This window comes from Vanellus vanellus (genome assembly GCF_965231255.1).
Source record: "Vanellus vanellus genome assembly, chromosome: 11".
NCBI classification, from domain to species: domain Eukaryota; kingdom Metazoa; phylum Chordata; class Aves; order Charadriiformes; family Charadriidae; genus Vanellus; species Vanellus vanellus.
In genome coordinates this window covers 14,265,766-14,280,714 of record NC_138916.1, presented here as the reverse complement: position 1 = coordinate 14,280,714, position 14,949 = coordinate 14,265,766, and the positions used below count along the sequence as shown (strand labels likewise).

The following is a 14,949-nucleotide window of genomic DNA, read 5'->3' as shown; positions in this document are numbered from 1 at the left end:
CCCCCGCGTACACACTCACACACCACACACACCACACACCACACACACACACTCACACACACACCCCATCTTCTCCTGCCGCCGCCGCCGCCGCCGCCGCCGCCGCCGGAGAGATCGGGGATTGCCCGCGGCCCGGCCCCGCTCCCGGCTGCGCCCCGTGCCCGGGCGCATCGCACCCCGCGGGGGCTCGCCCGGCTGCCCCCGGGGCGGCGTGTGCGGGGCGGTGGGGGGTGTGGGAGGGCGGGGGGGGGGGAAACACACGGCAGCTCCCGCGGAGGCTCCCGATGGCTCGTCCGCGGCCCCGAGAATACAAGGCTGGAGACCTGGTGTTCGCCAAAATGAAGGGGTACCCGCACTGGCCGGCCCGGGTGAGTACCGCGGCGGGGGCGCCCGGCCCCGGCCCCGCGCCGCCGCTCCCCTCGCCCTCCCGCCGGGCGGGCAGCGGCCGGGCCGCGGCGAGCCTCCGCCGGAGGCCCCGGCCTCGGCCCCGGCGGACGGGGGGCCGCGGTGCGCGCCCACCCCGTTATTATTGTGCATCTTTTCTTTGATCTGCAGATTTCTCCCCCGGCCCCCCGGGAGGGGGAGGAGGAGGAGGAGGAGGAGGAGGAGGAGGAAGGGAGGGGGGCGAGCGCGGGCTGTACCTGGGTTGTTATCGCGGGGAGGCGGCTCGGGGAGCCGGCAGCCCTGCCTGCACGACAACCATGCCGTTTATTATACGCCCTCCCTCGCCCCAGCCCCCCCGTGGGGCAGAGGGGCCCCCACCTCCCCCCGCGGCCGGCGCCCGGGGCCGGGCAGGGCGCAGGGCAGGGCGGCCGCCTCCCGCGAGCCCAGCGCGGCCCAGGGCCCGGGCGGGGAACAAGGCCTCGGGCCGGGCCTGGGGACCGGCGTGGAGAAGCGGGGCGGACAGGTCTAGCGGGGGCATGTGGGGAGGGCGCGAGGCCCGGAGCCAGGCTGCGGTTGTCCCCGGGACGGCGGGCCCGGCGGCTGGGGCGCCGGTGGGAGCGGGAGGCACGGCGGGGTGTGGAGAGGTGGGGTGAGGTGAAGCGGGGCCTGGCGCCGAGCGGGGTGCAGGGGGCTCCGTACGAGGGGCTGGCATCCCTTCGGCTCGGTGGCTGCCCCACCGCACACCGGCTGTTTGGGTGTTGGGCCTTCCGCTCGGCCACTGGCTTTATGTTGTCTTTTACTGCGTTGACTTTCTTTCATAGTCCTTTGTCGTTTTTTGTTTTACACCGCCGTGATATAACTGAGGTGGAAAGGCATCGTGGGCACTTGGCAGTCAGATGAGCGCCTCATTGTATTTGAACATCCATCTTTGGTGCCGCCACAATAACGCAGAGCAGAGGTTTCTCCAGGGGGTCTGGTGCCATGGCACACTTGCATGGCCTGCCCTTCCCTCCTTTTTGGTCACCGTTGTGTAAACTCACTGTATAACGGGTGTTGTGTGAACTCATTGGCAGGCACCAACCAGCGAAAGTCTATGTTTACTTGTCTTCTCCAACCTCACTGGGACAATTGGGTAGTGCTTCATGCCATCGTCTACTAGTCAAGGAAAGTTGCTGGTCTTTATAAAGAGCGTGAAGATCATGAAGTGTCATATGCAACTCGTGGGAAAACATAGATGGGCAGGGTAAAGATGGACTGACATTTAGTATTGCTTTTGACAAGAGAGCCCTGGAAAAGGATGGGAGTAAGTGGTGGAAAGGTGTCCTGAGTGTTAACTGAGGAAGCAGGAGGAGTGGAGTTGAACAGCAGATGCTGTACAAGGAGGGAAGGCAAACACCACAGGCTTAAGGAAAGGTTGGTCAAGAAGGAATAGTGAGAGAGTGCTAAATATGTAGAAGCATGTCAATAAGGTGGTGCATTCAATTATTTTGGCAGAGCAGGCTAAAATTAGCATGCAAAAGGCCGAACTTAATCAACACTAGGTTGCGGTTTTGTTATTCTATCATTATACAGGTTGGTGGATATACTACCTAAAAAATGGCAATTTATGTCAGCAGAACAGCATGAGCCACTGAAAATTTACTTCTTTCCTACCTCTGTCATGGTTTAATTTACTGTGAAAATTTTAATGTGAACAGTTGAGACCATTACCACGTTGAAGCATGTTAATCCCTTTCCTTTTTGAGCCTTTGTAAAACTCCCATTTGTTTACCCAGAAGCAGAACAGGGCCTTTTGTTTTAATGGCGTTTTCTTTCCTTTAAAAAAATCATTATATGCTATACAGCCGGTCATAGGCTTTGACTGGGTGTCTAAATAGCTATCTGGATGGCAATAATATCCAAGAGAGTACATCTTCACTAAGAAAAACTAGGTGTGCTATTAACATAACTTACTTCCTTTGTGCAAATTAACAGGATGTAAAGTTTGAGTGAAGACAAAGCAGTCTCTGGTTTTAACATGATTTAGCAAGCAGAGGTAGAAACTGCAGAGAGCTCGGAGTCTGCCATCAGGTAGGAAGAGCACAGTCGGGCTAGGGGAGCAATAGGGCTGGGTTTTAGTTCACTCGGGTGTCAAGAGGCACGGAAGGTAACATGCCATGCACTAACATACAACTTCATGTTCGATAAGGCTGATGTCTGCCTGAACCTAATGTACTGCTCATGAAAAATATAGTTCATACCATCTTTACTAGGACTTTTCTTCGTCTTGGTTGCCAAGTTTTGCCTGATGCACACTTCCTTAAGTGAAGGAAAAACCAAGTGAGGACATTAGTCTTTGTTTTGTTTTCCAGAAAACATTATTGTATACAAATAATAAGAAAAGAAGTATTTAAGTTGAGAATGCAACTCAAATACTCTGATTAACTGAATGCCTTTTATCCAGGGGAATCCCTTGTTTCCAGGTCCTTGAGTGTTTGTTACCTACTTCTTTATCCAATTAGCGCATTTGATCTTGGTATTCTCATGTAAAAACTTACATATTTCACGCTAATATACTAGCTTAATAATACGAGTAACAGTACATTTAAATGGTAGTGTTACTGCCCCTACCAAATAGTGTTTTGCATCTCTGAGACCTTTGGCATGAATTTCCTGCCTAGGGACAAACTTCTTAAACTGTGTTTAATAAACCCGAGAAGTGTAAAGCAGGACAGAAGGACTCTGCCTACCTTTTAATGAAACGCACAGACATAACTCACCTGGCTCAGAATCAACCATATATTTTTGTGTGCATGGGTAGTGTCATACAGAAAATGTTACTCAGATCCCAGAGGCAGTCCAGCTGTGGTAGTGACGATCTGCAGCTAGCTCATTTACCCTTGGCTCTCATTAAGTATGATGCTTGTGGGCTCAGCCAGCTCCATGTGGCACAACACTGCAGACATATCCAGCGTAGGCAGTGATCTCTGGTCCCAAACCATTAGCTTTCTATCCCCTCTCTTTGGAGGTACGTTGATCTTGCGATCAGCCAGAAGGCCGGCAAGTCTGACTTGCATCGCTGTGAGTAAAGAGAGAGAAACAGTGAAGAAAGTGGCCAGATAGTGATGATACACCCAGGGACCATTGAAAAATTTTGCCTAATAATTGATGGTGCATTGTAGCAGTCAAACTGCATTTAAAGTTTCTTTGTGGATTGGACTAGAATTAATTTGGAAAGGACAAAACTTGCCACACTTAGCCAAAATGGTAATGGCTAGTAAATCTGATCTTTACATATCCTGTTAAAATAGAATTGGTGAATAAAAACACTCTCTTCAAAAGATGCTTTTAGATGCTTGTTGTCTGAAAGGCGTCACTTAGGTCTTATTACCTGGAAGGGCTGCTTTGCATTTTGGTATCACATTCTCTTGGGCAATGCCAAAATTTCTTTTAGCTCAACTGGAGGACTGGTTTAGGGTTTAGGCCCCAAGAATTGTTTTGAAGCTGAAATAATAACAGTAGATAAAATACTGGCAGCAGTTTGGTTTAACACAGTTCTTCTGTTAGCCTGTGTTGTCAGTTATCTTCAGATGCACATCAAAAATGCAGAATATCAACTGGCCAGGTCATTGGTCAGTGTCATCCAACAAATGAGCAATTGTGTATCCAGGGTCCATGCAAAAATAGAGGGAAGGTGCTCCTGTGGTTAAAATATGGTAAGTAAGGATTCAGTTCATTCTACGTTTCATGAGTGAGTTTTTGCCTTTGAAGCACTGTGTCTTAGTTCCATATTTGTAAAAGACAGCTAACAACACTTTTCCCTTTAAAAAGTTGTTGTGGAGACAAAGTCACTAACATTTATGAGTTGCTTGGCTACTGCCGTGATAGGAGCATTTCTCAGGGTATCTTCAGATAGATACCTAGTTTATCTAGGATAGGTGTCCTGGTTTATTGAGAAATTGCCCCTTGAATAGTCACAGATGAGATAAAAGGGAAAAACTAGTGGTAGATTCAGAAAGATCAATAAAGATGTTTGTTTTATGAGTGACCCTGAAGAAACAATAAGCACTTAGTTGCTGAAATTAGCTGCTGATTTAAAAATAGGAAGGAAGCTGTTAATGCAACTGTAGAGAGCAAAGGAAAAAGTCTGGAATGACCTCAATAAAATAAGAGCGTGCCCAAGTAAATGGCTAATGCCATTATTGAACAGAAGTCTAGGATCATACAGCTGGGGAAGCAAGAACCAGATTTGGGTAAACAGTTTGTGTGGGGATGGTAAAGTTGATTTGGGACAATAGAAAAGAGATCCAAGCTGGTAAGACAATGTGTTTTAGTGTAAAACACATGGATGTTTAGAGTTATTTGGAACACTTTGTTTTGGGCGAACACAGGCTTTAAAGTGACAGTGTCACACTATTATGAAGGTGTATCTACTGTCTTGTGAAGGTGAATTTCCTATTTTCTGGGCTCCTGTTTGTCTTGTCCAGTTCCTTTATTGCTACTCTGAATTAACACCTACTTGAACTCCAGATTTGCTAGTTAGGTCACTATCCTTATATGCGAATATCGCTATTAATAAGTGTCTGCAAGTAGCAATGGCAAAATGGTATTTGGGGCACTTAAGTGTATTAGAGTTGCAAATGTGTATGAAATTTTCAGTATATTGCTTAGAGTAACACATAGTAAATGCTGTCATTTTAATGGGAACTGGTGTCTGTGTCAGGCTGAGGATCATAAAAGTAAGGATCACCTGATAATTTTTAGCTGAGTGCTTTTTTTCAGTATTGTTGACTATGTCCCCCATTCAGCAAGTCATGAAAGTAAGCCACCTTAAAATATGAACTAAAGTAATCCAAGGGGAGGGCTTAAAGGTAAGCTTATGCTTAAAGACTTTGTTAGACTAGAGCCTAAAAAGATAAGGCTAATAACACTATAGTATTGTAGTGTAATATAATATTAGAGGCTATTAAAAGAAGTTAGTACTACAGAGTGACAGGATTCCAGAAGATTTCGGTATCAGTAAAAAAATTTAAAAATCTATAGTTTGGACACTCCTACTTAGGGATTTTAGTAAGTAGACCTCTCTCTTCCAGTTCAGTAAAGTATGGATGGAGCTAGTGGGTTGACTGGACTGTGGTGAAGCTCTCAGTGCCTGACCAACATCCATGTTCTGACATAGTTTGGTAAAATACAAGATACTTAACCAGGAACAACTGAGGTCAGTTATAATTGCAAGTATGGCAGCTTGGAAAGATCAAACTCTCAAACACATCATAGAAGAAGGATTCTACATTTTAAGTGTTTGATATTTAAAACAGACCATTTGTTTTCTTATTAGTATAAGGATAAGGGAAGGTAGGTTTTCCCTGGCAGGGTTTATCTTTTTTGGCAAAGAATGACAGACAAAAATCAGATTAGATCCAGAAAACTTCAAAGAGTCCATCAGAAATAGACAACAGATCTTTCTCTGTGTTTTTCTGCCAAAACCCAGTCTACAGTCTTTTGAGCTTTCCTCCTTGGCCATTTGGGACCTGTCCAGTCCTTCACCATGTGCTTTTCTTCCTTTTCCCCTTTGGTTGCTCTGTTTTATAACCTCACTTTTGCCGTGTTACTAAATACGAGTCTCCTGTGACTTCTTTACCAACTCAGAGCTTCTTCTGTCTCTTTCACTCTTTAATTATGTACCTCACTCATACATCGCTCCTCAGAGATCTGCAAGAAATTTTTCATGGTAGCTCTCTGTTCCTTTCCAAGATGAGACATGATTTGCTGATCACTGCAAAGGTCTGTCTTAACCAAGGAACTAACAGTGAAGTCGTTGCCTTCTTCAGATAGTGCTCCCATGACTTCTGCTCTGGTGCATCTGAAAAGAGCACATTTAAGTCACTGAGTCCTTTATGGAATTGTTTTTTACTTTCTAAACCTTCTGCACCAGGTTGACACATGTTGCTTAGATAGCATTTAAAATTTTATTTGCAGATGTCTGGGGATATTTAGAGGAGGTGTGAGTGCCTTTTCAGTGACATCATCAGTTCATTGAGTACTGTTTCCTTAATTTCCTAAAACAAAATAACAAGGAGTGAAGTGTGAAGTCTCCTAGTGTTCAGAAGGTGGGGAACCTCAGCAGCTGATAGTCTTTCTCCGTGTTCCTGCATTCTGCTTTAAGTATGACTTAAAAACAGATTTCATCTGAGGACTGTAGCATAAAATGGAGTAATTTTAAGGCATAGAGTTGAACCATAGCTTACAGTAAAACCTTTCCAGTTGCTCTTGTTGGCAAACAAATCATTTTGGGGCCAAGATGTTCTATATGTTTGTTGTTAGCACAGACAGGGGTATTTGGGAAAACTTCTTTAAAATGCAGTTTTTTTAATCTCTCTGTTTTTTAATTAGTTTAAATAACTACTCCCAAATGTGCAAGTCCGATCTTTTTGTGTAAATGACAATAGATGAATACATTTTCTCCTGCAGTGTCATGCCTTTCAGTCCAAATGAAGCTAAACCAGAATGAAGACAGTTGTCTCAGCAGTTTTGAGGCAATAAACAGTTAAAGTTTTTTATATCCATACTGTACAGGCTTTTTGTTAGATATTTTTCCTTGTCATTTTGAAGCCACTGAATAATTTTCATCAATTAATCTCATGGAAATTATTGGATATATATTTTTTCTGAAGGAATGGCGCCCCTTTCAGTGAAATCTGTAGCCTGTCAAATCAATCTGTATCTTCTTACTGCAAAAAGATAGGAGAAATGTTAGTTTCCATTACATTAATTGACAGATGTCTTCTATTTATTATCGTGCAAAGAACCTTTTAGGACCCCCAACTGGAACGAACTTTTTGTAGACAGCAAAAGGAAGGCTGAGTTTTCAGTCTTAACTCTTCATTTCCTGGATTACCCATCATAATAATACATTAATGGGTCTTCCTGCATTTAGGGTAATAAAAATCTTGAAAGCAAGTGATTGCTGACAGTAAGTATATACAATTGTCATTTGAGGGTAGATGAAAGGATTTCCTGATAACAGTGGAAAAGCGACGACAATGTAGAGAGCTTGGACATTGTAATTGTTTGAAATGGTGTTGTCTGAGCAGTAAAGACCTTTCCACTGTATGCTTGAGAGGCGTAAGGGAGAACGAGTCTGCCTGAGGCCTCTCAGTAATACTGTAATTCAAGTGATAAATATAGCAACAAACACTGGAAAGTAGCCTGTGTGGAGCAGGCAGGAAGAGGTTGTGGAGCCAGCTTTTTAAAGGTGTTAGGAATTAGCTGAACACCAGTACTTCTCTGTATCTTTAGGCACCTTGGTACTTTTCAAGTCTTCCCCTTGTGTCATCTGTATCTGATCTCTTCATACCATGGACATGTACCTATTCTGTGCGCTGATGTACACACCCCCATAGAAAAGAGAGATGGTTAAACATAGATGTAGCACATTGCTGTGGTAGCACGTCACTTGACTCTGGACTCCGATAGAGGCAGCGTCAACAGAGAAGGGCCCAGTAGTTTGGCTGAAGCACAGTAGGAGTAACTAGAATCAACAGTTATTTGAAAGATTCCAAGAAATATTTGGCAGGCAAATGAGTATTGTGAGGTAAAGCTTCTAAAACTTAAAGAAGGAAACAGATCCTTGCTTCCTCCGCTTGGGAAGGTCTCTGCATTACTGACTGCACATCTGAGAGTGTTTCATTTATTTTTGTAACAGCCAGTTCTAAACCTGATACAGAAATTGGAAATAAACTGCAGATTCATTTCCACTTTTCCTTTCTTCTACTCAAACTATTTGACATAACAGTCTTGATAATACCTACTTTAACCTAAAGGGTATATAAGACTTGGCTTTGGGATTGGGTTTTGTTTGTTTATATTAATTTTTTGTTCTAAAAAACAAGAGGTAAGAAATTTGGGTAAATACTACAGCATCTTAACAAAACAATGAACTTCCTGTGTATGATGTAGTTCCTGTCACCCCGTTCTGAAGCTCCCCATCCTTCAGATGGTCTCAGGTCAACCCAAATATTATCCTTGGCATCATTGCTGCTCCACAAAGACACATAATGTTCTTGAATTTCAGAAGGATTTAATCTCTGTCTCCTGGCCTTTTGTAAAGCCCTGCTGAAATCCAAAAATGCCTTCAGAGTCAACATAAAGGGAGGAGACGGCATTGTACTGTGCTCCGGGTAGCACAAAGCCCAACGTCAGAAGGGACAGGTGCCCATAGACTTTGGTCTCCGCCTTAGAAAAGTACATTTAAATCTCTTTCAGTTTTCCGTTAGCAGACTGAAAGGATAATTAGCATACATCTGTAGCCCCAAAAATGCAAACTGGAAAAAACTGTTTATTTTGCCTTGCAGCAATGTGTAAAAAACCTAGAGAGAGGCTTTTTGCCAGCTCTAGTTTGGCTGCTTGAATAGAAGACACCATGTGACAAAAGAGGAAAAACAGGGCAAGGAATATCATACACCAAAGAATTGCTTTGAGACCATCAGTTAACAAAGCATCCTACATACAGCAGAGTAAGTAGGACCAGGGAGGACGGAAAAAGTTCCAAACTGTAGGGAACTTGTATCACTGTGGTGTCACCGATGTCAACTAGGAAACAGTGTGTCAGCCTTTAAAGTCAGTAACTTTGTACTCCTTGGGCTCGGAAAGCACCTACCTGTGGAGCTACTTACAGCACAGAAAGTAAAACCACACTGAGGCAATGAGTAGAAGCTTAAAGTCTGTGAGAGCTCGAGACACAATTGCACAATAATGCAAACCATTTCTGGGAATCAATCCCATAGCAGAATGGATTACTAAATGTACTGAATATAAGGACACATTGAAACTTAATAATAACATAGGGAGCGACCTTACAGAGATATGTAGCATCGGTCTTGAGATGCAATCCAGGTGGGAAAAGCAGGAAAGTACAGACAGAGGAGCAAATGCTATAGTTGCAAAGAACAATTCAGGAGTTACTGTCTTTCCCTTGATATGTTTATGCATTTTGCACAAAAAGTCATTGGATACAAGCAGCTCTAGCATTTTTGCTAGATTTTCTTCAGCTCCACAAATCTTGCATTTTACAGTGTTCAAGCCTCCATGAAGGGGATACTGTGAACCCCTTCTTTTAATTCCTGGAGGACAGGGTATCTTCCTCAACTGGAATCTCCTCCACCTGAAGAAAACAAGAATCCAGGTTTCTGTTCCTGGCCATTACCCTAGTCCCTAACCTAGTGTTTGGTAACTAGGAGGCAGTTCTTCCAGCTCCTCCTCCACGTGTCCTTTGGGAAAACTCCGGATGTAGGGCATTTACGGTTCACCTTTTCTATGGCACATATCAGTATCTTCCCATTACAGCAGCTGTGGGATGGGAGGGAGGAAAGCCCTGATGGAGTGGCGTTTAGACTAGCGTGTGCCGGAGGGTGGCTGTCCTGATAGAGCAACATGAGATGATGCCAGAAAGCAGAGGACTGTGCCTCAAAAGGAGGTTTGTGTCCTTCCTTCTCTCGAGGAGTTTTGCCTTTCTCTTTCCTGCTGCTTGTGCGGAGACCACCCAAGCACAAGGGCTGAGGGTACTCCAGCGCCAGCAGGCATGGAGGGGCCTGATTTGCACCCCATAGCAAAAGTGAGGCCATCCATGCATGGCCTTCCTTCCTTGGGATATAATTTATTATTCATCACTGTTTGTAAATCAATCCCTCCGGCCCCATTGATTGCTTTTTGGTGTGTGCATTGACATAAATATCTGTGTATTTTTCTTTAACTTCCCTCAACTTGTTACCAGCCCATACGGTGATGTTCTGCACAGGGCCAAAATAATTTTCCTGGGTGCGGTCACAGCACAGGAGGGTTGTCTGCCGGCTCTCTGGCAGGATGTGTGTTTGCATATGGGGATTTCTGCATATTGTCTTGACCTTTGCAGCACATTGGTTGTTCAAATGTAGCTTGTGGTCCACTGTTGGCTTCCTGTAGTACTGCTGCTTCCAGCTTTCTCTCTCTTATGTTGCCAATCCCTTTTCCCAGATGTGTTAGCTTTTTCCTTTTGCAAACTAAATTTCGGTTTACTTACAGCTCGTATTTCTCACAGACCCAGGACTCTGTGAGTCAGTTGTCATATTGGTTTTACCATCACTGGGTGATGTGAGTGTGTGTTTATACATAAATACGTATGAGGATAAGAGACGATCTTTGTCTTAATATTTGCAAAGGTTCCCAGCTTGCTGTTCCAGATGCCTCTTCCAGAACATGGAAGAAAGTGTTAAGTGAGGCACATCCTGGCAAGGAATACGCCTAAGCAAGGCATCTCATGCCAGGCACCGTGCCCTACTGTAGTGGCATCTTTTGTCATCTTTTTCTTAAACTAATTAGTTGCTAGTTGGTTTTCAGCCCAGATGTCACTGTTTCCATCTGAGCTACTGTAAATTTGTATTTCTGTAAGGATTTCTTCAGACACTATTGTCAGGAATCCAATTAGGTAGCGTTCATTCAGGATTAATCACATGTGGAAGTGTTTGCACAATTGAGGTTCCTGTGTTCTTAGCAGCGTACTATTACCACTGTGTTTCATTACCCTCCAGCAGGCATGGGCTTGGGCATCACATGTGTTCGAGGAGTAGCCCTGCGCAGCTCCACTGCAGGACTGGAGGGTTGCTGTCCTGGTTGTTTGGGAATAGCAGAAGGAAGATGATACCTATCCCATTAGTTTACTCTCTAAAGACCATGTCCCAAAGGCAGCGAATGAGTTCAACTGTGTAAAGATTCTTTATTTCAATAAAACTGCTTACATGTGTGCTGCCGTGCCTGTAGAAACGTGAAGTAGGACCACAGCCTAAGGGAGAAGCCAGACGTTCATCTTAAGAAAGAAAAAAATAAAGGATGACATTCCTTACTGCAGTGCCTCTCCAAATACCAGGGCTTTTGAAAGATATCAGTGGTGCAGCAAACTCAATAGATAATTCTTTTCATATGGTGTCTGTATCAGGTGACTCGCATATGTTCACATTTTCAGGTACCCCTTTTTGCTGCTTTTTGTCAGGCATTCCTTTTCAAAATCTTCCTCTTGTGCAAACTTTATTTTTCTTTATCATAGTCAGTATTTCTATCACAGCTTTTAGAAGAAGGTAGCGTAAAGTTATTAAGCCTTGTGGTTAGAATTTTAGTGTCTGCAATGATATGTCACCAGTAATAAGCTTGTTCTACCTGTTAATATTTTGTTTTCTCTGCATTTATTTGAGACACTGCTTTGGAGATTTTGGTTGTTAAGGGAGTGGGTCAGTTTTCTGAGCAGGTTTTTTGAATTGGTGCTTAGGTAAAATGACAAGAATTCCTTGTTAAAAGATGAAAACAGATTAGACAAGACGCATTTGTTAGGCAGGGCTCTTCAGCATTAAAAATGCTGTGAATGTTCTCTCCTTATCTTTTGGAAGATGTTTTATGCCATCTCCTGCCTTACAGATGCACGGATTCACCTGCGTTTATAATTGCCACGTTATTGTGTTGGATGGGATCTGATCATACAAACACAACGGCTTTGTTTATGCTGCTAAACTGTATGCCCAGCTGTGCTTGCAGGATCAAGCCTCTAGCTGTTAAGTTTCTAGAAGCCCATAATAATAAAGATTTTAGTGGCAATATGTTAAGAAGAAACACCAGCTTCTTTAGCAGATGTGGGAGCAAGGGGAACAATTTTTTTAATGAGATGCTTATACTTTTTCTGAAACATTTGCTGCTAGATGAAGGTGTTTACTTGTTTGTCAAATGTCAGCAATACGGTTGACCTGGTATAATAACAGGGTTGTCTCCAAAGCAGATTTATTGGAAAGGACTGCCACCATGAATGCTACATGTGAGACCGAATTGGGGATCTTGACAATTAAAAGCAGTGTGGGCTAAAACTCGCTGGTTGTGGAGCCTGGTTTGGACATGTCATGTGTCATCACCAGTGTCTTAAAAAGTAAAGGCAAGTGACACTTAGAATTAAAATTTTGAATACTGACTGAAAGGCTTTTTGGTTGGATTTTGGTGATGTGTATGAGGTGTATGTAAACACTGTATCTGGATATATGTGCAATGTTCCCTAGTGTCCTTCCTAGTTCCAGATATGTGTCTCTCCAACCAAGTTCTCTTGTATGTGTAATTGCCTTTTTCCAGTTATTCACGCATTATGAGTCAGAATAATACACTGTTTCTTTACAGCTGCTTTTTAAAACAAAATGGTAACTTGATTTAAAACATGGGTTTTTACTGCGCTGCCAAGGGAGCATGCTAAGCTCCCATGCTTAGTATGGATGCCATTCCTGATTCAGAGTGTTTTAAAAATTTAATATTAATGTATGCGGGAAAACAGCTATTACAGTTCTACACATGTAATTTGTCCCCTGACAGCCTGTATCCTTTTAAAATCATCATTCCTTTAAAATTAATCTTCTGATTACCCCTCCAAGTCTGGTATAGAAATGAGAGAGAGCGATGGCCAGAAATGCTTGGTGTTGTTTGGAGAAGGAAAGTTACACAAAATCAGAGACTTTTGGAAGAAAGCAGATTCTGGAGTAAACTTTGTGACTTCTGTAATGTAACTGCAGCTGAGTCACTGGGTTTTGTGGATAACTTGTGTTCATGGAAACACCATGTTCTGAGAGGTTATTTAAAAGTAGCACTTACACATCCCTCATACACAAATTCAAGTTAATGGGTAGAAAGAGAGAATGTTATAAAGTAACTCTTAATCCTACCAGTGTATAAACACGTAGGCAACTTCTAGCCCATGATTAATCCATGTAAATTAAAAGAGAGTACTCACATGCTCAAAACTCCTATTTAGCATATGTGATGTAGAATGTATTTTTTCAAATAATGGGCATGCCATCCTAGCAAGTCTGGTCACTGTATTTGATGTATTTGATTTGTCTCTGACATTAATGCCGCTTACAGCTCTAAAAATACATGGTTTTGTTTATCATGTTTTTATTATTTTGTTCAAGTAATTTTTTCTAAGGTGGTTTAGTAATTAGTATTTAAGTTCGTAGGTCTGCGTGTACATAATGGAGTGCTTTGAATATTTATATGTAAAGAATTTCATTCCTGTAAGTTGCTGCTTAAGATTTTTTTTTTTTTTTTTTTTTTTTTTTAGGAAAAGGTTCATTTTGATAAATAAGGTTGTTAATCTTTTAGGAACTATCTAAGTAAATTTAAGCAACATTACATTTTTGGTCAAAACTAAATGCAAACTCTCATGCTGAGGTTTTGGAAGCAGAAAAACACGCAGGTGGGGAGGAATATGACTTGGCTTGGAAAAACCCGTTCCTGACTCTCTTTAGGCAGACAGATTAAAATTCCTAAGAGTTTAACCTAGACTGAGGGACTTTGCAAAGAAGGTATTTGACACCGTAATGACAGCTTCTGGAAATCTGAGCAGAGATTGAAAGCAAACCTGGTAAAAATACCAAAGTTGGGTCCAAGTGCTGCACAGAGACCACTGTGACTCCACGAATGTCTTTTCCTTCCATGGCTTTAGTGACCCAGGTGACATGGGCAGTAGTTCCATCTTAGCAAAATAGTCTGCCAGTTTAATTGGTTGTTTTCTACCATAGATGGTGGCTAAGGCTGTGGGAGTAGTGGAAACAATTATTTACAGACGGTTGTTAGGTTTATAGCAACCCAAGGCTTTCTACAGATGCTGGGCTCTTCTGCAGGTACCAGTTTGCAGTTTGTCAGCAGAGGAAACAGGCAAACCTGCCATTGAAAAATTATTGCAAATCACTCCATTTCATTGGCTTTGCAATTAGATTTCATTGCTTCTCATTCCCCCCAGACTGTGTACATGTTGTTGTTGTGCGTGTTATTGGCATCACAACAAACTAATTGGCTTCTGTGCTGGTGATGCTTGATGATTATACTTATCCCATAGCCCCAAAATCCGGACTGAGGCCTCTCCCCTGCTGAAGAGTCCCAGTCCACCATCTTCACATGAGCCCCCTAAGTGCCATGGTTTGGTGCTCTGAGCACGCCTGGCCTTCTGCAGTCCTCGGTGCCAGGATGGAGTGTCAGTTCAGGGACCACCACCATACTTGGTACCTGCAGAAGATCCCCGTTCATGTGGCTTCTGCGCTGCGTACACAGCTCAGCTGGTGCAGACTGCCCGTCCCTGCAAAAAGGTGGGTAGGTAATAAGTAAATTAGTTTATGATACTGTGAAACAGAAGTTTATGTTTTGAAGCAGTTGCTTAAATCCTGCAAATAGATATTCTGGTGTGAACGCATACACTCAGGTATTTAAGACCATGAGTCTTTATGGTCTGTGGGTCCGCAGAGAGCAACATAATGAAGCCGAATACATGCTTAGCTGTGTCTCTGTTCCCTCTGGAGGACTGGTCAGGACACTCGTGTGTGTAGTCTCATCTCTACTGCTGCACCCAAACCTCAGAGGGTTGCAGGACACTAAAAACGTTCTGTGCTTTTAAGGGACAAAGATTTTGTGTTCTTTTTTGATTCAGGCACTTGTTCAGTGAGAAGGTGTGTTTCGGTCCCCTGATGTTATACTCCCTGGCTGCGGCTGACAGTAACAAAACAGGTCACAGGGAAGACAAGCGGGAAGGTTTTC

At 43.3% G+C, this 14,949-nt stretch overlaps 1 protein-coding gene across 1 annotated transcript in view; it reads left to right on the top strand.

Annotated features, from left to right (window-relative positions):
* Positions 1 to 239: 239 nt before the first annotated feature.
* HDGFL3 (HDGF like 3) overlaps positions 240 to 14,949 on the top strand; it is a 38,887-nt gene continuing 24,177 nt past the window's right edge. The window contains exon 1 of the mRNA XM_082488612.1: positions 240 to 368. Within this exon, the coding sequence (XP_082344738.1) occupies positions 285 to 368 (84 nt within the window). The 5' untranslated portion in view covers positions 240 to 284. The remainder of the gene's footprint in view (positions 369 to 14,949) is intronic.